Source organism: Aythya fuligula, chromosome 5, assembly GCF_009819795.1.
Source record: "Aythya fuligula isolate bAytFul2 chromosome 5, bAytFul2.pri, whole genome shotgun sequence".
NCBI classification, from domain to species: Eukaryota; Metazoa; Chordata; class Aves; order Anseriformes; family Anatidae; genus Aythya; species Aythya fuligula.
The window spans coordinates 61,489,776-61,517,222 of record NC_045563.1 but is presented as its reverse complement, the minus strand read 5'-3'; the positions used below and the strand labels follow the sequence as shown (position 1 = coordinate 61,517,222).

At 37.3% G+C, this 27,447-nt stretch overlaps 1 protein-coding gene across 1 annotated transcript in view; it reads left to right on the top strand.

The window, feature by feature from the left end:
- Positions 1–27,447, top strand: part of INSC (INSC spindle orientation adaptor protein) — a 134,138-nt gene that overhangs the window by 24,388 nt on the left and 82,303 nt on the right. The window contains exon 2 of the mRNA XM_032188763.1: positions 15,885–15,975. Within this exon, the coding sequence (XP_032044654.1) occupies positions 15,923–15,975 (53 nt within the window). The 5' untranslated portion in view covers positions 15,885–15,922. The remainder of the gene's footprint in view (positions 1–15,884; positions 15,976–27,447) is intronic.

Here is a 27,447-nt window from a genome sequence, read left to right as displayed (position 1 = left end):
AGGTGCAGCATTGGCTCCTCCAGCCTCCTCCACTTCAATGTCTTCTAGCTTTGGTTACTCTAAGCAGCTTGTGCTGAACAACTGTTCAGAAATATGTGTACTATTTTGTACGCACCATATTTCATTTTAAATACTGCTCAGAGAAGCTATGACAGGTAGCAGCTTTATTGGCAAGGTACCTTGAATGTCTCAGTTGCTCTGGACTTTCCTGTTTGGCTATCTGGGGGATTTCAGAACTACAGAAATACAAATGTTAATTATTTAGTGAAGAGAAGTCCACTGTAGTGAATTAAACTATTAAAAATGTGGATTCAAATTCACACTATTCTTTTTTTTTCCCATCTGAAATTATTATTATTATTATTTATTTTGGCTTGCTGGGTGATTTCAGGGGCAATGCTAAGTGTTTTCACTATCCTGAACTTCTTACTAGATAAAGACCTTAGCTTGCAATCTGGTTTAACTCAGTGCCTTTCAGGCAGGTAATTTTTCAGCCGAAAGTAACTGTGGAACTTCTCAGAGGATCATCGCGTAGTTAAAGAATGCAAGTCTGAGCCACTTGCTTGTGCATCAGGGGAATGTTAGCAGATATCAGTATGTTTAGTCTGAGAGCAGGAGGGAGAACAAGGAAGACATTGTGTGAAGAGGTCGAGGTAAAGCAGAGAGCCACTACAGAGACTGAAACACTGCAGTACTCCTTGCTAAGGTCTAGCATTGTTATTAATGCAAGTAGTACTATAATATCCTCTAAAAAGGATTTCAAATAGATGGGACTTTTGAGTTTCTGCAAGTGATAATGGAGTAGCCTGTCTGGTAAGAATTGTCATGGCATCTGTCATTGAGAGCTACTGAAGATCTGGACCAATATTTGATAGATATTTGATAGGTTCTTGTGAAATGCAGACCTTCTTTAGGAATTTAGGAGCTGTGTGTTGGAGGTCTGTACAAATTGGCCAACGCTTTTGCATATGTGGGCACCAAATGTCGGTTAAGCCCACAGGGAGTCTAGTGGCAGTAAGCTGGTCTTCTCACTAAGCCCATTGCTACAAACAGCTGGCCTGGAATCCCTGCTTATGGAAGTGCATGAATACATGTGAAGAGTAGGAAAGGTTTCACTGTGCCAGCAGCTTTAGAGGAGGTGAAACAGAGGAAAGCTAATTAGTCCATTCTGTAGCCTTTCAAGTATACCCTCTGCATACAGAAGCTGGCTAGAGTTGTATTTTGTTTTGTGATGCTTGTAGTCCCTGAGGCAAAATTCACTTGCTGGCGTAGGCAAGAACAACTTCCATTAAACTTAGCAGAAGCTGTGCCTGCTGAGCTTGGCCCTCTGCCTGTAGAAAATTAAATGCATTGGCAAGACAACCAGAGGAAAGTGTTCTTCTATAGGGGGTGCCTGGTACTTGTTCTGCAGTGCTCCAGGTTTGCAGAAGTGTCTCCAAAATCAGGGCAAGCTAAGAGGGCTCAGACATGATACTGTTCCTTCTTTCCCTCTGTTAAATGCTAGGAGACCTGGAAACTGTGCAAAGCATGGTCACTGACGGGCTCAAGATGCATAGCACCTTTACCTGTGCCTTGGAATTTGTAATATTATACCCATAATAAAGAGAAATTCTCCTTTAGCTAGCTTGTCCTTTATTTGATTATTTTTCTGAATCGCCTTCCTTAATTTGTAAGGGCAGCTGAATTATCCTTTCCTTGGATTACATGAAATAAAAATATCCCTCTGTCCAAATGTCATGGGAGACTGTCCTCTCTCTGAGCTTGAGGTAGGCAATTAGTAGTATAAATCCCATTATAAATAAATGGGATTTGGGATTGCTCACTTCTAAATTTTTATTCTTTTTAAAGGGGAATTTTGTTTCCTAGATACTTTTTAGCATATATTTAAAGAAAGAAAAATTCCCTCATCTGTAAATTGAAATTATGTTTACAGCAAAGCAGTTCTATATGATGCTGGCTAGTAGCATTCCTTGCATTGTATGATGACTGACTTCTGAACTGGGTAGAATTATACTATCTGGAGCTGCAACACTTCAGTATCTCTTAGAATGTTTACAATAAAATTCTGATGGTGATGAGTATTGTGGAGCATATTTTCTTGCTGTGGATTAAACAATTGATTCTGAAAGATTAAAATGCCCCACCTGCCTTCTTGCACACTTCTGTTTTGCCATGTCAAACAATATAAAATGAATACTGCACTTCCCTCTATCTAATTGAATAATTTACTGTAAATAGCTGTCATTTACTTTAGAGCAGTAGGGGATCATTAGCCAAATGGATGTGAGTAAGTCATGCCTTTAATGCGTTAGAGGGGCCTAAAATGGAATCATCTAAATGGGACCATCAATACAGCATGCTGAATTAAGTCAGAGGCACTTAAAGCTTTAAGTCCTCTTTCTTGTAAATTACATGCTCCCTCGGCAGAAAGGTAATCAAGAACTTGCATAAAATATGGCATCTTTGTTTCAAAGCTTTATTTTTAATGAATAAAATAGTACAATTTAGATGACATGATTGGTAGGTATAACTGTGTTTTGGATTTCCCTCATTTTAATTACCTTCCTTCCTTACCGATTGAAGCCTTCTTGCTTGCAAAGAGCTACTTGTGCTGACTAATATTGGCTCTATTCCGTAAATAAGTAAGATGAGCAGGTAATAAAATATCTTCTCTTGACTTTTATGGGTATATGACCTGATAATTATTTGCAGGAGTTTGTGTTTTGTACTTGTAATTTTAGAAAGGACCCAGTCAATTTTAACTCCTAAATGTAGCATACAGTTTGGATTTATTTCACTGCTGAAATCAGAGTTAGGCCTGTGGTGCTTTAATGTGTCTATGTCCTTCCCAGTGAGTCCTCCTGGCCCCAGGCTTGCCTCTAGTTCTTCTGTTCAGCCCCACGTTATCCTGGAGAAGGTTGGTGTTCAGCTAGAATCAGAAGCCAAACTTTCATTGACATGTGAAGAAGAGTAAGCAATACAGGTAGCAACTGTCCTGAAGTGCAAGAGTTGATTATAAAAAAGAAAATAAATAAAAAAATTGATAACTTCTATGACCCATAAATGCACTCTTCTGTGAGGTTTACTGAGGTGCTTTCCAACCTCAGCCATTCTGTGATACTGCCTTCTGAGTTGTAGTGACTTCATTAGTGGCAAAATTTAATGAAAAAATATTTCCTATCTGAGTTTTGAATTTGCTCTGCTTTATTCTTCCAATCTTTTAGAGATTCTAGGAAGTTAAAATTCCCGTCCTTTTCCCCATGTTTTTAACTACTGAACTTGCCTTCAGTTATCTCTTGTCAGTGGTCAATCATCCCCCATTCTTTTATTTATTTATTTTTGTGTGTGTGAGCATGTGTACTAGGCGTGTGTTCCAGTTTCACAAGTAAAAACTCTTCAATTCTCAGAACTAGACTTGGTCAGAAAGTTCAAAATCAACTTTGAGGTTCAAGGGCTTTAAAAAAAAAAATAATACAGAAAAACCCACTCCAAAAACATTGTACGTTTAATCAGTCCTTTGGGCACTGACAAGAATAGAAGCATTGGATATGCCGTCACTTCAGGATGTGGAAAAGTTAAATAACTTGCTCTGCAGCCTGGAAGTTGGTAACAAACCTTGTTGTAGAAAGCAGGATGACTTTCTTATTTTCATTCACTAGCTGTAACCACTGTTGTATGTTTCCTGTAACTGATTTTTTTTTCCTTTTTACTGAAATGGTTTATTTAAAGGTAAATTTATCTTGTGCTTTGAAACTTTTCAGAATGTGCTTATGAACTGCTTTCACTTATATTGGATGAGTCATGAGTCGAAAGCTCCATCCTGTAGTTCCACCATGAGTAATGCTTAGCGTTTTCTTAGGTTCCCTTTTAGAAGACTATTAAATTAAAAGAAGAATCTGTTTTTTGATATCCTAATGGACAATTAGGTGGCTGGGTCTCAGAACAGATTTACATTTACCACTGCAGTAATTTAAATTTTTCCTCCAGTTCAAGAATGTCATTTCTCTCACTGCATGTACATGTTGTTGGTCACAGCTCCCCATCCTTAAATAAATAAACATTTTAGTGCTAGGGACTTGTCTATGAGCACTGATTCAGATTTTCGGAAGGGTTTTTCATGGAGGTCTGTACTGACATAAGCTATCAAAGCTGGCCAACCTATACAAGTTCCTAATTACTACCGGACATACAAGTCGTGGTAATGAATGTAAAGAGTACACAGTTTCAGGAAACATCTTTCACCTGGGTGCTGAGTAAGGCAGGTGATGGGCAGTGCCCCTGCAGCTTCTGTTTTGAGTATTGTCCAAGCAATGTGTACTTTAATGTAAACTGATATGTGCTATATCTACTGCTGGTGGGGACTGGGCTGTCTGTCTGAGTACTCAGATGACAGATCCTTCCTCCTCTTGGATGCCAAGGTGTTAGCACATGAGGAGATGCCTACTGGCAATATCCAGCAAGCTATTTTACATTATACTGGTATAATGTAAGTGTTGTAAATGTAAAGTACATTTACAGGTGATGTAAATGTTGGATTGCTGATAGCATCTCTCAGCTTAGACACCCCTAGGGGCAGGGGGCAGCCATGGTTGCAGGTGGAATATATACTCTGTCCCCATGAGGGGTCTATTTTTTTTGCTGAGACCAATTATTGGCTTTTCTATTGCTGATATTGGGAGATGACAGGTGTTTGGAAGTGAGTAGAGTTGTCTGAGGCTGATCATGAAAAATGGAGATGTAAAACAAACTCCCTGTAGAAGTGCTAAGTGCTCTCTGTAGAGGTGGTAGATAGAGTAATGTTGGTATTAGTGAAATGATCTCTCTGTTGAGATTTTGGAGTTTGCTTGGCAACTCTTATCTGTTCTTGCAAATAGGAGATGGTCTGCATGTCCCATGTATCACAGGTAACAAATAAAATGAGACTTAAGATTGAAGATTTTAGGGCAATGGATCAGCCTCAGTTGCATCTGCACTGGAAATTGTCAACACCCCATTTCTGGGAATGGGAACTCAGGAAGAATTTTCATGCAAAGATTTTCTGGTCTTTACAAGTCTTATGTGCATGGAGGATTACTAGAGAACAGGTTTGCATTGGAAGGGGGTGAACAGGTCGTTTTGAAGATGTGATTCTAATGTGTATCTGTGTTTAATTATCAGTGTGGCATAGCAATAAATAACTATAAAACTCAAGCTAAAATTGTAGATAAAAATTCAAGCTCACAGAGATGCTTTTATTTGAGGGGGAAACATGAAGTCTGGGATTTGAACACTTTTAAGCTTAATGACTAGGAATTCATTGAATTTGGCTGCTAATAGCAAAAGCTTGGCTCTGGGACTTTACCTCTAGCTAATTCTGGTCTATGTTGCTCTACCTGTGCCATCACAAACTGTTAAAACTCATGATAATAATTAGAAATTTATCAAAATATTAGTTGCCTTCTCTAGTGAGACTTGTACTATTTAAACATTAACTTGTTTTCTTTCAGTATCAGTTTTTAGAAAAATCACAAGAACAAATAATACAAATTCTTCGAACAGACTGTGGAGCATTTCATTCTGTACTCAAAACTTGCTTGCCAATTTCTTTGTGTGATAGGTTACTGAATGTATCAGCTATATATATCTGAATATATCAGCTATATACCTAGATTACTGATAGGTTACTGAATATATCAGCTGAGCAATGCTGTCCATTACTGTAGTTCAGCTGATGCATGGTAAGTTGTATGACTCCAGTGACTTGCTTTGTGTTTGGGAGCTACAAATGACAAAAGATATAATTTGTACACCATCCCAGTTTGGAGCTTTGCTTCTACATAGTCACTTTTTAAATAAAAATACACCAATCCCTACTGAGCTATAATACTTATAGCACATATTACAGCCGTTACAGAGTAATGATGTATTTTACACAATATTACCATAAGCTGATGGAGGATGTTGTGTTGACTGTTCAGCATAGCTGGGCTTTAATCAGAGACAAAAACCTGAGGCCTACCACAAAATCTTCTTTTCTCTACACAAATGTTTTTATTTACTAAGAGTCTGCAGCAAACCCTGAAGTTCATTCTTCCACATTTTCACTTAATCCTTAGGGGCTCAATTTTTATTTTATTTATTAAAGATGCATTTTTGGATGAGGGCACACCCAGTTTTGTTCTATCAGGATTAGTAACATTGCAAGCTTTTAGGTGCATCAGAGTTCTTCATATGTACATCATTCAAGATCCAAACTTTACTTGATAATGAGCAATGTTTCTCTCCTTGTGTCCTTCTATTGGCTTGTTGCCTGTGCTCTGCTCTTTGGCCCCTCCATAGTAAAACTTCAGCCAGTAGACTGGAAGGGACAAGAAAAGGGTTGGGGTGGGGTGAAGTAGAACAAACAAACAAAAAACAACAGAAAAGTGCCATTACCTCAGACAATACCATCTGAGCTTTCTTTGGTTTCCTGGAGCTCAGCAGCCAGAGGCACAGGAGTGCTTTTGACACTGACTGAGTGCAGTACATTGACTTTAAGTAAGCTTTGCAGTTTCCTCTCCAAGCTGTTCCCAAGACACCACTTGATCTCTAGAGTATACCTAATCTAATGTGTACAGGCTGCAAAGTCCCCCTGAGCCTTTAGATTTGCTAGGGCTTTCCTGATGTGCTCTGGTCACACTACTCATGCTCTGGAGATGCTGAATATGGGAATGATCCTACAGAGCAGTTTGTTCTGCCTCTAGAGCTGCTGGGGATTCCCTATCTGCATTATTATTACAGCTTTCTGGTCTCTTCATATCACTTTGTGTGAAGGACAGAGGGAGAAAATGTCTTATGACTGGATACTCTTTGGCAATTATTCAAAAATATAAATGCAGAATTTTCTACTTTGATAAAAGAGGAAGGAACAAGAAAAATCCCATTGCCATTTTATCACTTTTATACAGAATTAGAAAGACTATGTAACAGAGCTCTGTTGACAGGCTGTCTGGAGGAGTTAATTGGAGTCATTAAAGGAAAAATGCAACAAGAAACAGAATACTCAAATCTTGCTCTGTACTAAAACACTTTTTTTTTTTTTTTTTTTTTTTTTTTTTATATGGATATGGACTTGCTCTGATTCTTTTTCAGCTTGTAGAAAGAAAATTGTGTTATTCTACTAGATTTCTTGTCTCCTCCTAGGAAAGACATGATTTATGGCAGACACAGCAATTAGGGTGGAAGTAACATAGTGTAGAATCACTGCTAAGAGACCTTGGCTACTCAAATACATAGCTCAACCACATCTGTTTCACATGTTCCTTGGTGTGTGTTGGCTCACATGCTTGTTACTAAATTGAGTTCCCTATTCCTGTGTTGTGTTGAAATACCTTGTTAGCAGGCAATAGATCTGGCATCTATTGTTTCTGCTGTATTACCTTCTCTATAGGTTCTCCAATGTACTTTTATTTCTTTTCCCCAGTGAGGGAGGGGGAGGGACAGGGACAGACGATGACTTTATTGACAGAAATAAAGAAATAACAAGTTTATTGGTAATTCAAATAGAAGCTGTTCAATGACTAGAGAGAGGTGTTCTTAACCTTGTGTGCTTAACTTTTAGGTAAATGTGCATTTATTGGTCTGAAGATGGTTTTAAGGTTTTCAGAGTTATAACAAAGAAGAGCAATTGGATATTAACTCTGTAAAATGAAAAAAACTTAATGGCTGCTGGCAAATATTGTGAAAATACCACCACTGTTTACCATGTAATGCCTTGCAATACTTCCAATAAAGACTCTGGCAGGGTAGGCTGTGACTTGAATTAATAATATTGTTTTGCTCATCTCAGTTAAAATGTCAGATTTTTTTTTTTGTTCTTTGGAGGAATATCAATATAAGAAAAGATGGCTTTCAGGCTGCCTATCTGACTAGCTGAAATGGATGTTAAGTAAGAAGAAATCCTTTCATTACAAAAAATGGATTGTGTACAGAGATGTGCAAAGATATTGTCCTTCCTTGTAGTGAGTAACTTGCATAGGTCCTTATTCTTTTCCCTTTAATGAAGCTGTTCAATACAAGGTTATCATCTTCTCTAGGTGCTAACTTAGAGTATTGGACTGGGTGAAACTTGGTTTCAGTTTGTACTTGTCTCATGTTTAACTTTGGCTAAGTCACTTAACTTTGGATATGTCATTTAATTTGTTTCTCTATTTTCTGCCTGGAAATGGAGATGGCTTTCTTTTTGTCCCTTTTTATTTTAAGTATCGTTTTTTTTTTTAATTATTTTTAATTATTTTTTTTAATTATTATTTTTTATTTTTTTATTTTTGTGTGTGTGTGTTTGTAGGGGAAATAGCGACCTGTAGCTGTAACTTTTCTGTATGTAGGAGCCCATGTTGAAGAAGTGAAACAGTAAAGCTGCTGTGCTCTGCAGGCATTTCTTGTGAGTAGCATAGTCCTTACAATTTTAAAGCAACTTGACAGGCATAAGGAGGGAAGGGTGAATAAATGCCTCTAACGACTTCTTTGCTTTTGAAGATCTATTGAAAAATCATGGAGATGAACAAAGCAATCCCCCATGATGCTTTTTAGAAGTTAGTGCTTGTGCAGCTCACATCTCTTCTTGGACATGGCAGCGTTACAAACTTGCCTTGGCCTGAGTCTTAGTTCTCTGCTCCCCTTGCCTTCAGCTGTTCTACAAAATGGTGCCTGTCCAGATGCTTGCCACTTGCTCAGCATGGTCTTTAGGTACAGACCCCCCATTTTGGGATCTGTTTTGGGATTTGTTGCACTGGTGACATACTGTTCTCCTTTAGCTGTTGGCTGGGCTGTAATTAAAAAAATAAAATTAAAAAATAAAATTAAAAATTTGGGGTTGGTGGGGAGGAGAAGAAGCTTTTAAGAGTAAGGTGCAAAAATTGTCCTTTCTATTTTAATTTGTGCCCTACACAATGGCTACTTGAAGTAACAGCACTTATATTTCTGACCTCTCCATGAGGAGACTAGGGAGGAGACAAGGTCCCACTTCCCATGGAGGAGAACAGATGAAATATTTTAGACCCTTATGCTGTAAGGTGTTTGCACATGTCTATTGCCAAGGGTGTCAGACCAAAACAGGGGAATTTAACTTGAATTTATCACCAACTGGCACAAACATCTGACCTCTAACACAGGTGTTGAGGAATCATAGAATGGCTTGGGCTGGAAGAGACCTTAAAGATGATCTAACTCCAGACCCCCTGCCATAGGCAGGGATGCCATCCACTAGGTCAGGTTGGCCAAGGCCCCATCCAGACTGGCCTCAAACACCTCCAGGATGGGACACCCTGCCTTGGCTGCTCTTATTTTCATCATGAGGTGGGTGTTCAAGGAGGAAGAGGCAGTGCTGGCACCCATTTCCTCACAGTCCCCCATCAGGGTGGCTGCAGGCCCCTCTACACCTCACCCCAAGGCTGCTGTCCTGGCGGCTGGGGCTGGCTTTGGTGGGCTCAGGTGTTGCCTCAGGATCGGCTGGAACCGCTTCAGAGCAGGGGGCAGCGCCTGGGGCTCTGGCGGCAGCACAGAAGCCCTTGGCACGTACCTGTGAGGTACTAAATTTACAGCTGGTGTTTCCCTGCTAATGTCTTTTTTTTTTTTTTTTTGGGGGGGGGGATGTGAATAGAAAAGGGAAAAATAAAGGGTTCTTGTCTGTTCCGATGGCAGCTGGACAACTCCTCAAAGAAAGCCCTCACACCTCGCAGGGGCCGTTGGTGTGGGTGCCATGTCTGAGGGCAATCCACAGTGAAGAGAGGTGCTCAACAAACCATGTGGTTAAAACCAGTCTCTACCCGTTTATTTCAGAAGAACCTTCAAAACCAAGAGGCCATTGTCAGGAACAGGGATGTCTTTATTGTGAGGAGTTGAATTAAGGACTGTGTGATGTTAGACTAGTTGTTTTTTTTCCTTGATGAAGGCAGGATGGGGAACTCGTTTTGCTTTCTGTCAGCAAGCAAGGGAACTGTAAATGCAGAGGAGTTGTACCTCTCAGCATTTTGTGGTAGCAGGCTGCATTAATACTGCTCTGAGAACCAATAAACATTTTTATATGGTGATTATTCTGCATCACATAAAAGATAAAATATAGCTTCAAATTTGCCAGCTATTATTCAGTTCCTGAACCTCAAAAGCAAATTCTTTTTGAGCCAACTGCCTCTAAAATGCTAATTGCTAGGAATGTGACCACTAATCAGTTTGCTCCCATAATACTGCTATCCATTTAAATTGGTGTGCCCCTTCCAGAAAGGGAGACTTTAAAGACTTTCACTGATAAGGTTGAAGAAAAAGAAAAGAAAAAAAAAAATAAAAAAGCCATCTAAGTGATTAGTCCAGTGTCTTTTTGCCCAATATATATATATTATATATGTTTTTGGTTTTTTTTTTTGGGGGGGGGGGAGGGTGGGAGTGGAATCTAGAATCAGCTATAGCTTTCTCTATCTCCTTCTTTTAAATATTTTATAATGCAGTTAATCCATGGTGATGTAAACTCTGTCTTTCTAGAGATTTTATATCTAAATGGGAAAACTAATGAAAGATGCATTGTAAGAAAAATCATGCCTTTGCGTAAGGACTGACTAGAGTGCTTCAGATCTCCTATTTCTGATCTCTGTAGTTATATGTATACTTTGTCATGGAGAAAGCTGGATTACCTGGGCAACGCGAGTCTCTGCTTCCCCTCCCAGTGCAATCAGCTCTTCAGGCTGTATTGCAAATATCCTTGTCAGTGATTTTTTGAATTTCCATATCATTTCACTTGCTAAAATACAGAAGTGGAATGAACAAGCCCACATTCCTTGCTTGGAAAACAGATTTTTGCCTTGTGGTGATCACAGAAGAAGAAATTAGATGTGCAAGAACATTTTGAAGGCTCTAAAACCCAAAGGTGAATGAAGAAATCAAACTCTGTGTGAAGATGAATGAGACCCAGTCTTAGGAGACTAGCTTGAGATATATTTCCTTTCCCATTGGCAGTTGGTCATGTTATACTTCTCACGCTAAGTTAAGATCTCCAAGTAATGTTTTCTATCTGTAATTTTCAGGATGCTCTTCTTGAACAGAGGTAGATTTTTATCTACCTCTCTTTGTTTTTCTTGTTTTGAATTTCTAGCTGTGTACTGTAAGGCTAAGATGAGGAAAAATCCAAAGCAGAAAAGAAGCTGCACAGACTTCAGTTTGAATTAATATCCACATATATATACATAATGAGTGTTGTCAAAGAGAAACACAGAACTGTTTAAAATGAAATCCTGTCTCTTCTGAAAATAGAGAGGAAAAGAAGGGAAGAAATATGCATTAAAAATAAAACCCTTTGTGAGTGAAAATGGATTTGTGCTTCAGTTTATACTTGAAGTATAAAACATGGGCTACTCAGCAGTGCTTCCTGTTTGATTATCAGTTCTATAAGAGCTGCTATCACAAATGAGTGCTGCAGGTAGTGCCTGTTCCCCCCCCCCCCCCCCCACACACACACACTTCTAGCTTGAATTTTGCATTCCAGGAGTATGGTACATATATCTGTGTATATGGTCCCACGCTAATACAACCCGTTTTAATGCATCGTTTGAAGGACTCTTCATTACTTCTTGCTTTTGGTTTTATGGCTTCTTGGATTTGTGACACCTAGCTTAATACTCAGTTGACTTTTACTATTGCAATTAATTCAGGCCTGTATAAATCTGTTATAATCCAAAATAACCACAGGATCCTGAGTCCTCAAATGGTTAGTACAAATAACTTCAGATGGACCAGACATGTTGCTGAAGGACATGGTGTATGTGTTTACTTTCTGACCTCTCACATAAATGCTGTCAGAATTTTGCTCTTAATTTGATTTGTGGCATTCCATTAACAGTTACTCTATCTACCAGAAGAATAATAACTAATGATTCCCAGACTCCCAGCATTGTAAAATGAGGACAGGCACTGTTTGGCAGAACAGATATTGTACTTTACTATGAACAGGAACTGTTAATATTAATCAAAGGATATCTAGTCTAAAATGACTGAAGCTAATGACTTTTTGTTCTCAGGCTAACCATGCTACTTACAGGTAACATGCTCTTCTGATTCTGATTACTAATAATCACGTGCTAGATATGTGATTTTCTGTCTTTCAGAAAGAAAAATGATGCTCTTGATTGACCTTATTTTCATGTATTCTTAGTGCTGAAATTATAATGTTAGGGGTTAGAAATAGGATGGAAAAAGTTCATGGATTTGCCTTTTGATTTAAGCCTTTACAAGGCTGGACATGCAAGCAGTGAATGTGTTCAAAATGCGAATTTAATTGTGTGACTTTCAGGGCTTCATTATTCAGGGTGTCACTTTGTGATGGAGAACTTCCTTAAGACCATCAGTAATAGGAGTAAATGAGTCACACTTATTTCACCTTGAATACGTGATGTTACTGTGATGGTTTTGGACAGTGATATGTTTAACAGAAATACAGACTGCTAAAATTCTCCTAATTTTTAGCTTGATAAACATGCTGTTGTGTTGAATGATGGAGAAATAACTTAAACTGGAAGGTTTAACAAGATGCAATATCATTTTCTAGCAGAAATAACATCTTTCTTAGGATGCTAAATGTCGTGTTGTGCTTCAGAAGATTCTCTCTAATGCTACAACAGACTTGAGCAAGAAGAGGCTCCCAGCAGGGAGCTCTTTTAATGCAGGAGGAATCTGCTCTTCTGGAACCAGCAACTTGACAGCTCCCAGCTGCACTGTGCTGATGAGGCCTGGTGTAAGTTAGGATGAGACTCTTTCTTTAACTTACAGGTGGGCTAGTTTGTGAGCTCTCAAAGCTGTTTTTCATGTTCTGTATCAGTTTCTAGCACCAGTACATGGTATTTGTGTATGAGCAAGTTACTTACAGGTATTTTTTTGGCCCTTTAGGTCATTACTTCCACTGTCACTGCTTTTTCTGTGAGCAGTGCTTATATGCTGTTACACATGTGATGTTTTGTTTTCTTATTGTGAAGTAATTCTCTGAAAGAAGATTTGGCTGTTTTTGGTGGGAATAAAATGTGATTTATGGTGTGCTTATCTTACATGTATATAGCTAAACATGAGGAAATAACAACTTAAAATCTAGTTCAGTGTTGACAGGACAAAGAGAAAGATGAAGAACACAAAGAGAGACTGCTGTCTTGAATACATCTAATTCCACATACGCTATCTACCAGAAGAATTAAATATGATCATAAGTTCTTCAAAGTGATGATGCAAGTGTGTATGCAAACATTTATGTGAAATAATATATAATTTATTAAAAAAAATGGATTTATAGAAGTCCAAGAATAAAGCTTGTATTATTTCAGCACAAATGTTTTACTCAGGCCTGTACAAAAATAACCAGAATTAGAGTTTACAAGGAGTGTTAATTTTTTGGTATATTTGCCTAGGCAGCATCTCTGGCCAGATCTGGGCCTGATCCAGTGTATACTGAGAGCTGGTGGGGAAAAAAACATTAGCTACTTCTGTTGTCTAGTAGTATCTATAAAGTTGATACATTTGTGTTTTGTGTATGTGTATAATGTATGCACATATACATTTTCTTAACATGCATTTGCGTATGCTCACATCAACTTGGGCTTAAAGAAACATTCTGTTTGGTGAAAATATTGGTAACGTATTTTGTTGTTGTTCCTGGAAGATAAGTGACCTCTAAGTAGGAGTTGATCATGTTTTTAACGGCTCTCAACCATAATGTAAATGTGTGTTTTATGGGAAGACAGCCTTTAAAAAAAAGCTGCATTTTTGTCATGTTTCTAATTTATAGAGCACAATGAGATGCAGCAACCTAATTTATGTCTGTGTACATTATGTCACTGATCACAAGTAATGGAATACATCAAATGCTCTGATTTGTATGTATAGAAATTCTGTTAGTGGGCTGAACTAATGGTGAAGCAGCTTTAGCTTGCCAAAGGGAAGCTGTTTGTTTTTGCATTGGTAGCATAGAAGATAAAACCTGTGCCTTATGCTGCACAGGAGGAGATAGACAGGGTCTGCAGAGTCTGGACTTCTGTATGCTGAGAGAAAGTTTGCCTTTCACATGACAGGAAACCTCATGCTGGGGATGAAGATTTTATGCAGACATGTTCATCTTTTGATTAAAGGTTTTTCCCCAAATGAAGATAGTCAAGATCAGCTAATTACAGTAAATTGGATTCTGTGATTATTTATATTTGGTAATCTCAAATGTATTTTGAAAAGGCAGAAAATAAACAACCTGCTATTAAAAGAAAAAAAAAAAAGATTATTTCTTCCAGTTAGTGCTGTCTATACAGCATATACTATATGATTTAAAAAACAAACAAACAAACAAACAAAAACAACCAAAAACAAAACAAAGCAAAAAAACAATAAACAAACAAGCAAGCCTGTTGCTCAAATCAGAGTATCATGGGAGCAGAAGGATGCATGCTAATATTTTTTTTACTTGGACAAGTGAGAATTCAGTTAGAGTCTATCAAGTATTGGATGCTGGTGATCTTCTAAAACCAAGGTTTAGCGATATTTAAATTGTCCCCCAAAAAGCAAATCAGATTCTTCTCACATGCATGTAATGAAGTATATTTCAATATTCATTAAAATTAACTTTGTTACTTCCAGGAAAACTTGAGGGGGTAGGATGGGGATAACATTGCCCAAGTTACGTGGTGCAGCAATGGGCAGAGCATGTTGAGTGTGTTACTCTGTAATATTTTTGTGTTTAGGACAAAGTTTGTGGGACTTGGGGGGCAAAAAAAAAAAAAAAAAAAGGCAAGGACATGCATTAGCAACAAGATTGGTTTGCTATGAAAGATGCTGAGGACTACTCTGTGTCAATTAAGAGCAATTTGGAGTGGCAAATTTCTTAAATGCTGGCTGACTCAGCTTGAAGAAAGTAGCCAGTAACAAAATGGCAGTTTCACAAGTGGTTGCATCAAAAGTCTTTTCCCACTGTTGGTGACAGAAACAGCATTAATTTCCTGTGTATGTTCTCTGAGTAAGATTCATTGATTTTTTTATTTTTATTTTTTTTTCCACATCCAGGAAAGCATCATTTCCCCACTGTTCTTTGCCTCCTCCAGATTTGTTCATCTCCTTGTCATTCTTGAGTCATGGCTTAAACTTCTCCTTCAAACATTTTGTATTAGTTCTTCCTGTAGCCATGTGGATGAGTGGGGATTGCTTCACCATTTCTGTAGACTAACTCAGCTCTGGTTTCTGCTCAGAATATGCATTGATCTATAGTGGGTAATGCCCTAATGGAAGATGGGGCTAACTAAATGAAGAGGGCACCCTCTTACTTCTTTCTAGTACAGGGGTTTTGGATGCTTATCCTGGCCATGTTATAAGGGGGAAACATAGAGGAAAATGTATAAAGTGTTTTGAACTAATAAAAAATGAAATTGTGTATCATGGAGGAATCTAATATTTCGATAACTTAGACTTCAAGGGTCTTTCTGTAGATGTAGTGTTATATGATCCTGAAATCATACAACCATGCACTTGCTTTCTGTTGTAATCTTTTATTTACATGATAACCTGAACAATTAGTTTTACTAAACCATTTTTTCTCTGTAGTGCTAGTTAATGCAACATGACTTAGAAACGATACTAAATAATAACTGTTTACCCAATAATGCGTTCAACCCAGATGGCTCTGACCTGTGCAGTAATCCGGGAAGTTCACGAATATGCAAAACCCTATGTTTCTTATGCCATGAAATGTACTTATTGGCCTTGGTTATCTGATGGAGTTGTGTAATAACCTAAGGTAAAGAAGCTTTTTGAATTGTTTCTGATGAGAACTCCACAAATCAGCAGGAGAATGCCATGCTACCCTGGACTGAAGAGGCTTGAATTTCCCTGGGTTTACTAAATGACTGTTTTCTTTCTAGATTCCAGCCTATGGAAAAGCATACATAAGAGGATAAATATGGCTTTTAAGGGTGAGGACCACTTAGATTCCCTTCCGTTACCTGTTCAGCGGTAAGTGGTATACTCTTTCATGCTGACTTGAATGATAAAATGCCTCCAGGGCTGCATCTGCACTTTTTTTTTTTTTTTTTTTGAGGATCCAAAACAGATTAAAAAGTCATCTTAAACTCAGTTTTAAATAATGTCCATACAAAATCTTGAGAATGAATGTGAAGTCCAGGCTGCGTTTATCAAGGGATTTTCAAATTTGTATACCTGCAGTGTGGTAAGTCATGACAGTGAATATGCGGTCAGCAGTTTAAATGGATGAGCACGTTTATGGTAGAGATACGACTGTAGGTACTGGCTTGGCTCTTTGTAATGATGGAACTCACTGGCACCCACTATACTCTGCAGGCTGCTGAAAACTGGAAATACCTGTATATATTTCTTGAATGTGGCTTGCTTTCTCTATTTGTAACTGTGGTAATGATATTGAAGTTATAGTATAATCTCTTCAGACCCTGAGGGTGACTGGAAACACTGGTGACTATACTGTAATAAATTGTTTTTTACAATCTGACTGCTGGCTAAGAGCTAGTATCTGTAGTATAGTTTCATGTTTAACTTAATGGAGGCGGCGTGAAAAGGGAAACATGGATAATAAGTATAGTAAATTTGTGTTCTCTTTGAACTACAGTCTTGACAGGTGGCACAACTGATTTTTGTGGCTGCTGAACACAAGCATAAAATCAGAAACAAGAAAGACTGATTTTCCTTTTTCCTTTTTCCTTTTTTCTTTTTTTTTTTTTTTTTTTTTTTTTTTTGTTGTCTTTCTTCAGGCCAGGTTGTAAGTCTTTCCTGTAGTCTACTGGCTGCTGCTACGTGCTCTCGGAAGGCAGTGCTTTTCTTCATGAGGAATTTGTTATTCCTCTATTTATCCCAATCTGAATCTTCCAGTAGATATTTTCATAATGCCATCAAGTTTATAGTCACTGAAGGACTACTTCTTCTGGAATGTCTTCTGGAAGACATTTTATGTGCAGGAATGTAGTTTGGGGACCCCATATACCAAGGAAATCAGTATTGGATTCTAGCCAAAAATTGCTTTAGAAATCAGTGAGCCCTAGGAGTCCTGGGTAGCCAGGTGTGGCATGGACTGATATAAACAGCAATGAGGTGTCCTGTCATTCATTAGTTTAATTTTTTCCATCGGATGTAAATGTGGAGTATTGTTTCAGAGGCACACAGCAGAGGAATCAGATTAATGACTTTCACTTGGAAGAGCTCAGGCTAACCTAAGGATCATATAAGGTACCAGATAATCTGGAGTAATTTCCTAGTGGTAACTACTGGTTTCTGTAACCTGAATAGGAGATTAATAGCAGACCAATTGCTATGCAAGAACTCCTGTTGCAAACTGAGCTGGTGAAGTCTCATTGGAGTGGAAAACTAGCTGCAAACAGGACCAAAGGCAGTAGGTCCTGTGGGTGGCTGGTCCAGCTTGATGCTGGGAAGTTTTTGCTTGCATGTACTTAACTGAGGGTATTAGCTGCAGACTGCCTATGCTAGCAACTGGAAATGTGGAGTGGAAACAATATACATGGTGCTCAGATATAGCATCATCGCAGAACTGGAAAAATGAATTTGTAGTTTAGAATCCTCTGGAAAGGTAACCTGCCTGCAGGTCAGTTCCCCTGTGTGCAGGGAAGCAGCAGGACACCACAGTACTACACGAACAAAAATGTGCTGCTTTACATTGACTCTTCACTAAGATGTGTCTTATCACAAGAAGTTATCTGAAGAAGTCCTGTGTAGTAAGCACTACGTTTTGACAAACTGCTTAGTTCAGCAGGGCAATTTTACATAGACACATTATAAAATAAGTAAATACTCTTTTGCCCCAGGTGAATAAAAACCTATTCTTTTTCATGTTTATTCTGAAAGATAATATATTTTCTACTTGAGCAATGCATCAGAGAAAGTCCATGTAACAAGAATGATGGGTAGAGGGAAATTGTCAGTGGTCAACAAACGAAGATGTAGGGAAGGCTAGAATTGAAAATGAGAAAATGGATATTTACTGTAAGATTTTTGCGGAAAGAACACAGACTGGAGCAATAAAGTCCAGGAACTGTACAAAATGTTTTTCATTTTGAAAACCCTTAACATAATAGCTCTTCTGAAGAAATTGACTTTGTGATTAAGTTATTTATCTGGGTTAGACAAAGGAGTGGGCAGATCCTATAGGAATTTTTAAAGGATTCAACCAAGTTTCAAAATGACCAGTGAGATTCAAGGATCTGCTGTTGTTCCTGTAACCATGCCTAGGATGTATGCCTGCCTTGGCATTCTGGTTCATGCTCATGGTTTTTGTGAGAGGGGCTTGAATTAATTTATAAGAAATGTGCTGCTGTGTCCTCTCAAAGGAAAGAGGAAACTCAAATTCAACTAAGGTTAGTTAGTGCTGTGTAGCACCACGGTTGTTCCTGGCTTCATGTTTAGCTTGGAATCTTTGGAGAAGTAAAACCAAACACATCCTCAGGCAGCAGTATCTGTTTTCATAGGAAAAATGTACCATATACGTACAAGCAAATTCCCTGTGTTTCCACAGCAGCAATTAAAGTCAACAATTATCTTGTCTGTATAAGGAGCTTAGAACTGGGACCTGAGCTGATGTGCTTCATGAATTGTTGTTTACATTCCTCTCTTCTGGACTTCGTGGGAAATCACTGCTTGTATTGGAAAATCTCTAGAGTACTGACTCACTATTCTAGTAGCTTTCTAAAGTACTGTCAGACCCACCTAGATGTAATTGACATCTAGACTGTTAAAGATGCAATATTTAAAGATATATCCTGAAGAAAAACAAAATTACTGGTACAAAAACTTTGTTTCACTGAGTCAGGAAATCACAACTTGTGATGATTTTTTTCTTAGAAAACAATTGAAGATAGTTCTATTAATAAAAACAACAACAAAAAACACCTAGTTAGTCTCTAAAAGCTGTCATTAGTCCTACATGAAGCATGACCAAAAAGAATAATCTGTTGCCATTAGTAATGTCCAGCTTAATATGGCATATGAATAGTGTATATTCATTAGAGATGTATATAGCAACATTCTGTAGTGTTTTAGTATAGCTTTTGGAAAATATTCCTATTTACTTGCATCTATTGAAATTGATTTCCCACATTTCTAGTGATTTTTTCTAGATAGGAAAGCCAATGTTAAATAAATCAATTTTTCTTTTCCGTCCCTCTCCTCCCCTCCTTTGTAATGAAAGTTCATCAGCCTTTTCGTTTGCTTAAAATTAAAACTTAATGTACCATTTTTTCATGGTAATCATAGTTTCTTGTACTTTCCATGTTGCATAGTAAACCAAAATTAACCTTTGTAGTACTGAATATAAAGTGATTGAGCTAAACAAAGTACTCATAATGAAAAACAAAATAGGACACTGTTTTTGTTTTCCTGGGTTATGTTTGGTTAGCTATTGCAACTGAGACAAATTCAGTATGATCGGACATATTTGAAAATAATGCTTTTTAAATATAGGAGGATTGTTCATAAAAATAGGTATTTAAAAACAAAACCAAAAAGAATTTATCTTGCTGAAAAAACTTTAAATTTGTTCTATATAACCATCAGTCACTCTTGAAAATGAAGTGTGGGTGGATTCTTCCTTAGGGTCAAAAATGCTGCTGTACTGCTTAATACATTGTCTAAACACTTTTACTGTTTAAAAATGGAAGATGATACTTTCAACTTACGTAAGAGCAAAGGCAATGTTGAATATTTAAAGGTTTATTTTTTGTTAAAAGTGAATACTTTGAGGACCAGAAAGATGAGCCTATTATGTATTTATATCTAGGATTTTTAAAATTGTTTTAATACTATTATTGTTTTCTTGAGGAAGTTTACATCATTATTGGTATATATGATTTTTTTTTTTTTTTTTTTTTTTTTTTTTTTCTTTTATCACTGTGCTTCAGATGAAGGAGGTGAAGCAGAGAATCTAGACAAGTCTTTCAACTCTGGGTACTTACAACTCTGGGTACTTACAGTTAAGACCTCTGAAAATCACTTCCTTTATTTGATCCCCTGAAGTTGGAAAAGTTTGCCAGAAGGGACTTCTGTGGCAGAGCCAAAAATGGAATCCAGGTTTCCTGTCTCCCAGTTCTTAACCAAAAGGCAGTCTTTCCTGCTTTTGTTACTTTTTTTTTTTTTTTTTTTTTTTTTTTGTTGAACTAAAGATCTGAGTCCTATGAAAGAACAATATGAATGAGGTCACTCCATGTGTATTTATAGCTTCACTCTGCTCTTTAAATTGTGCCATGTGTCTGCAGGTGTTCTGATAACTTTCCTAAAGGATCTGCTTAGATGTCCTGTTATATAAATTAGGATTTACATGCCTTCTGCCATTAAGAATCTATTAAAGTGACAATCATCTGTTAAGAAACCTGGATTTATTACAGTAGGACTTTTGGCTTTTTTACCATATATATATACATTTTTACCATATATATATATATATATATATATACGTGTGTATATATATATATGTAATTTTTTTCCTTTTAACATTTCAAGGAATTAAAAAATTATTTTTTGTTTCTGCATGGCAGGTAGTGCTGGCTGGAGATCTGCTCACTGTGCATGCATGTTCACTCCTCTCGTGAAAGGAACTGTACAAGCTGTAGTAACTGTATCTAGTCTGTACACTGTATCAGATGTGATGGAAATTACTGAAAGAGGGTAGGTTCATAAAAGGATTTAAGAAAAATTCCTTTATAGGGATAACTTTACAGTGGAAGCAAGAACGTAGTCAATGTAACACAAATATGGCCACAGAACCCAAACCTTTTTCTCAGCAGTAGATATGAACCAGATTACCTTCTCATTACAAACTGCAGGGAATTCTCATCGGATTGTTCACATTAAATTGTGGGTTTTCATTACACAAATAGAAAACAAATGCATCTGAGCTCTAGGACCAATACATTCTACCCATGAATTGATGGGAATGATTTTGTCTTTTGCACCTCTAACTACTTTGCTGATAGCCCAATAGGGAAAGAGCTATTTATTGAATTGATGCTAGGAAAAAAAAAAAAAATCACAAAACTAGAATAAAAATAGCATTTATTTGGGCTGAATTGTTATTTTGATGGAGTGTTTGCCAAAAGTTGAAAACTGAGACTTAAAGCAAGTGAAGTCCAGAATTATGCTGTAGAAACTGCAGTGATTTGACTTGTTTTCCTCCCAGATCAAGATGAGAAACATGCAGACATTTATGGAACATATAGACATATAAAATGAAACTAATAGAAGTTTCTAATGGAGTTTTTTAAAGGAAGCTACATTCTCAACCAAAACAAACAAACAAACATAAAACAACACCAACTTGTAAAAATACTCCTAATAAGAAAGATAATGTAAGGATTTTTGGAAAGCAAGATGCATTTTTCCTGCTTATAAGCTGAATTATTTCAAGGACTACACCTTGGATTTTACTTCTAGAATGTCACACGGCCTCTGTACAGCTGAGAAGAGGTTTTAAGAACACTGAACTTGAGGTACAAGACACAGTCTTTCAATGTCTAATGTTGCATTCACATGTTCTTTATTAACAAATGCAACACCACATAGGGCTTCGAGGCAAAGAATTTATCATCCTGTTGGTCTTCCTTCAATAGTGTTTCTTTTTATACAGCTAGCCAATGACCACTTGCCACTTGTATTCTGCAGGTGGCAGAATACAAGATCAAGATCTGTAGGTCTTGATGCCATATGATCATGAGGCCTTAAACTGAAGTTCTGGTTTGTAGTGAGTTTGGGGCAGCAACTAAATTTGATTGCATGTTAGTTCATTGAAATATTGTCTGTTTCACGTGCCTACTTTCTTAAACATGTAACCCTCAAGTGAGTGATTCTTAGGAATGTGACTTCTGTGAATTAGTCTGAATAGAAGCTATTCACTTTTACCTCAGTCTGGTCTATTTTTTAACAGTATAAATCCCTGTTAGCTGCTACAAAACACCTTTCTACTTGCTGTAAATCTGCATGGTTTCTTCACTTTATTATCATTTCTGTTATTAGTGCCAGCCCTCACAAGACTCACCTCACTTTTCCATCTTTTAATAACACCTTGACTCCTCAAGAACCAGCAATCTGTTTATAAGAATGCACAACTTTTAGACTGCTCAAGTTCATAATTATAAAATATTGTTTAAATTGAGATACTCTAAATGCTTTGTCTAATTAGTGTTTGTATATGTCCTTACACTGCTTAAGCATCTTCAGTAAGTTCTGAAATCTTTTTTTTTCATGGCTTTCTCTAGTGCCTGCTGCTAATAATAAAGGACTTGTTCTGTATTTCTGGCTTTTCCCACCCACGTCTGCAAACTGAACTTCCTGTCAGATAAGCACTTCTTGTGAAGTGGAAAACAACATCTGTATTTCCTATTTGCATTTTTTAGGCTACTTACTGTTCATAGATCTTGTCCTACTAATCGGAATCCTACATTCCCTATAATTGTTTTTATTTGGATGATGTCATGAACTCGTGTCATGGCTCTTTAAAGCATTTAGACAAACACTGTAAGAAACTCTAGAGAACAAGTACACATTTTTTGTGATACAAGAGCTGAGAGTTGAAGGTTTTCAAAGTTCATTGTGCTTACGTGGCTCTATGAATTGCTACTCCATAAATTAAACAAAAACAAAAAAACAAACAACAGACCAAGAATGTAATGCTTGCTATGGAACAGGAAAATGTTTAAAAAGCTTTTTTCTTAGCAAGCTGTAGGAATAGAATACTACGGAAGAGAGGATGGTGCTCTGCCAGTAATGCTATGAAGTTACCTACTGGTGACAAGGAATAAATTCAGTTAGAACACAGATCAAGGTACTGATGGTACCTCATTTAATAAACCTGTGTTCTTTTCGTTTTACTTGGTCACCCTAGAACAACTCAGTGAAGAATTGTATAGATTCAGAAAGAGAGCTTGCCTCACTATGAAGTAAGTATTTTTGTTGTTAGTGTCTTATTCTACCTGTAACAAAACTGAAAGCCAGGTTGTTCGCAAGGGCTTTGATGGCAGTAGCTAAAACAGGTATGTGTATCCGTATGCTGCTTCTGGGAAGGATTTTCAGGTGTTGGTAGTTGACTGGATTCAAGGGATGGTGTTAGTAAAGTAGTAACTATTGATTTACCATCATTTTGTGGCCCTCAGGAAAAATATGAACTCAACTGTTTTTTTCTTTGAATACATGGGTAAAATATCTCTGTTCCTATATTCAGGATGTTAAAGTGTAGGTCAGCAGTTTAGCTCACAGGCAATAAAAATAATTGGACTTCACTTGTACTTTATGCATTTTTGGGGTGTGCAAGTCTGCCAGAATGCGAGATTTTTTCCTAACCTTTTCATTCTGATGGTTTTATCACTACAGCTTTGTATTAATTGTGTATTATGCTGCAGAAACATATTATATTACTTCCCAGAGCTATGCCGTATAATATTTTATGTTGAACTGTATTAGTCACAAAAGAATTTTGGCTTTTAACCTGAAGGGAATTTGAGTTTGTCCATTATAATAATTGTGAAGTTGGGGTGACTTTAAAATGTGAACAAATTGATGAATTTTAACCATCTATTCAATTTGCCTCACTAGACCTTTTTTCATTAATGTTGGTATTTCGTATTTGTGGCTTGATGTTACTTGGGAGCATTTTTTATTTTAATTGATCAAGCATCATCTTTCATCCTTAATGATAGCTAAGAATTCAGCCTGGATCCCTCTTGTCAGGGTCAAGAGCATGTTTCATAGTATGTGATGCATACTGTGTAGATATCAAACTAGTACTGCTATAGCCTTTATCATAAGTTTGATTATTTTCAGAATGCGTATTTTGAAATGTGGAAGTCTGTAGAAGAGACCGTCTGTTTGTATATTAGAGGAGATAACAGACCCCATCTGCCTGGTGAATATCTTGTGTGTGGGAATTGATATCTTTTTCAGAGAGGACTTCATATTAATGTCTTTAAAATAATGGAAAAAGAACTTGCCTGAATGTTAGGTTATCTGCCAGTCACAGGTGGTACTTTCTAACTGTATTTTACTATATTTCATGAATTTTATTGTGACTTCGGATTAGTAATCCTGTCAACTATGGACCCTAAAACTAGTTATTCTAGTCATTGTTTTATGGCTTGGACTCCGCAGTTTGTGCTTTTCAGCACTCTAAATTTTTCCTGGTCCTAACAAGGCCATCTCAAAGTATTCATATGTTTTTTACTTGTGTTCTAATCTTTGTTATTCTTGCTTTTCTGTAGCATATTTCAGAAAAGCTACTTATCAGGTTTACCTATATACTACCACTATGTTGGATGCCTGTGCTGTTTTCACAAGACGGTCTTGCTAGTTTCTTTTATTCCTTTTTTTTTAGTTTCATTTTTCATGTAGGATTTTCTTTCTTGTTCACAAATCTGACATTGTGAATGATACATTAGTTGATTCAAAATCTTTTGATTTCTTTTACTCTATGAAATGTTTCTACATCATTTTGAGAGTTAAGGTCTTGACAGCTGTCTGCTTTGTGAAGTCTTCCAGTAATGTAGATGGATACTGGAAAGTTTGTAGTACATTACTGGTATGGTGAGAAGCTTGTGATTTTTTTTTTATTTTTATTTTTTTTTCTTAATCATCAAATATTTTTATTTCTATTGCCATCTTTGTTCTTTAATTCAAAATTGGATTTCAGCATTTCTTGCCTATTATAATGTTGTTTTACATTTATACCACTGTAGCGTTAACATTCTGCTCATTAGTTCACAGGAAGTGTCCCTTGCACACCCCACATTCTTATCCACCCTCAACCCTCCCCCTCATCTCTGTTCCCCCACAAAAAAAGACAAGATAAAAATAGACTGGAAAATGTTTGGTTTTGGTACCATCTTAAGGAATACAGGCATCTTACTCATATGTCATGTCTGCCTAATTGCCACAAAGACTTTAAAAAACAACAACTAACCCTTTCCCACTAAATACCGTAATAGTTAAATAGCTCCTTTGAGATGCTGTTGACAGTAATGTTGTGTTACGTTAGAATGCTACTGCCACAGGAAGCTGGTAAGAGCCCCATTCTTGACTTTCTATATTGTTTGTGTCAGCTTTCTGGCAGTAAAGAATACTAAGCCTGGATTGCAAGCATACTCCCTCTGAACCCAGTGCATTAGCTGTGGAGAAGGAACTGCTCCTAGCAATTGTGTGGCTAAGGAGGAGAAAGGGATGCAGAGTAACAGACACTAGAGCACTGAAGGATCCAGACCATCATGATAACTTGGTATCTTTTGACATGCAAGACAAGGAAGAGTTGGAGGAAGCAAGAGAGAGCTGCATCCCACAGCATGCAAGCCTGATGCTTGCATTTGGCCTCATGCAGTCACTGAGCAATGCTGCTGCCTGCCTGGAAGTGATGCTGTGCTTAAGGACTGAGGCTGATCTCCTGCACTGTCTCCAGGGTGTAGGAAGGAAGGAGCCAGAAGTGGTAATGCTGGCATTGGCAGGTCATACTAAAACTAACTGGATGATTGCCCCACAGCTCCACCAGAGCACAGCATGCCTCACACCCTGTGAACTGCACCAAGAGATTTTCCGCTACACTGACTGCAGTTCTTGGTGTGATTCTTGGAAAGCTTTATTTTTTGTTTGTTAGTATGTTTTATCACATATGGAAGAGTTTGCCATTAATACAAGTCTTCAGGGAGGCAAAATTAAGTAACATTAAACTTAACCCAGCTTACAGGGAAAACAGTGCAGTGTCTACTCTCTGATTTGATTACTCTCCATGTCTTTGTAAACTTTGACAAATCACAGTGAAGACTCTTTTTTCCAATTTACATTATGAGGTTGGAAGTCATCTATTTTGCAAAACTGTTTTGAGACTGACCTTCTATGCAATTTTATGCGTATCATGCATTCTGATGTTACTATTCTGCTGGCAAGAATAAAGATCCATACTATGCCTGTCGTTTAAGCAGCTAGGTCATATTGTTGTCATGTATATAATGTATATACATCATAATGTTGCTGGAATTATTCTTGTTAGCTCTGGAAGGTCATTAAGGGTGAAGTCCTGGCTGTTGACTTCATTATATCCAAGACATCTTTCCTTGTAAAATACAAACTTAGGAGGATACCAAGGACATTCACCTTACTTAGCTAACCAAAAAGAGCTCAAAAAGGGTGAAGTAGTCCTCTCTTAAGGGAATTAAGGGGGGGAAAGGGAATAGTCCTCCTTTTCATGCAACTCTGAAAGAGAGATGAAACTAATGAAGGGATTCTAAAGCTCGAGAAATTCACTGAATTTGCTATTGTTTTATTGTGAGAAAAGGCAGTGTTACTATCTGTCTCCAAAAGGACAGTAAGGTTTGCTGAAGCTTTATTTTTGAGCATTGTATGTCATTCTTCCTGATTCTACCCTGGTTGTACTGCTGATTAATTTCTTGACTTTAGGCTGAGCGTTTTGCCCTCCTGTATCTTCCTCTACTTCAGGTGGTGAAATGCAAAGGAAGCCTTTGTTAACAAATTTCCACAAGTTCACAAGTTGCTGTTCTAACGATAATTCCAAAGCAATTGATATGTTATGACCTCATATGCCTTGTTATTATGCATGCATCATCCTATTGCACTGTTGTCGGTCACTAATGTTGAATGCTATATAGCTGCTGCTTTCTGTGAATGTGCAGAATGTGCTAGTTCACAAAGACTGACTTGTTCCTTCTGTGTGCAATGTTTTGCCTTCATTTTTATAGGGTTGTTGCCTGGCACATAAGTTCACTAAACGCTTTTCAACAGTGGCTATAACAGAGGATGATGATTAATCATGTATACCTCCTCACTTCTGAGGTGTTTTCTTCCAAACTGATTTAAAAAAAAAAAAAAAGCTCTATTTAGGATATTTTTAAGATTTTACTATTTTACTTATTAGATTTTACTTGTCTTCTCAGCTATTCAAAATACTAGTACCAGATTGTGTTGAATACGATGTATTTGTCACTTCAGTTCACATTTCCTGGGAATTTCTTCCTTAATTAATTGCCTGGTCTGTTTCAGTCTGGTTCACTGCTGCCTAGGGATGGTGATCTTGTAATCAGTTGTTCAGTAACTTGTAATGAGCAAATTTAAGAAAGCCAGCAGAGCAATGCTACAACTTTGTAAATGGTTTCTTGCCTTTTTTCCCTTTTTGACAAATAGTAGAGCGATCTTAAGAAATATGCTAGTCTGACCCCATTTCTACTCTCATTAAATTTGCTGGTGTCTGTTAGTGGCTGGTTTTCTGAGTTCACATTAACCCTGAGGGACTTGGAGTGATGGAGTAAAATGCATACAAGAGTTTAATATTAAGCTGAAATGTTAGCAGTGCCAGTTGATTCTTTTTGCTCCTTACAGCATTTTGGATGTGATGTGTATATATATGTTATTTTAAGGCAATAATCCTAAAGGACTATAGATGTGCTTTTCTTTACTTTCTTAGAG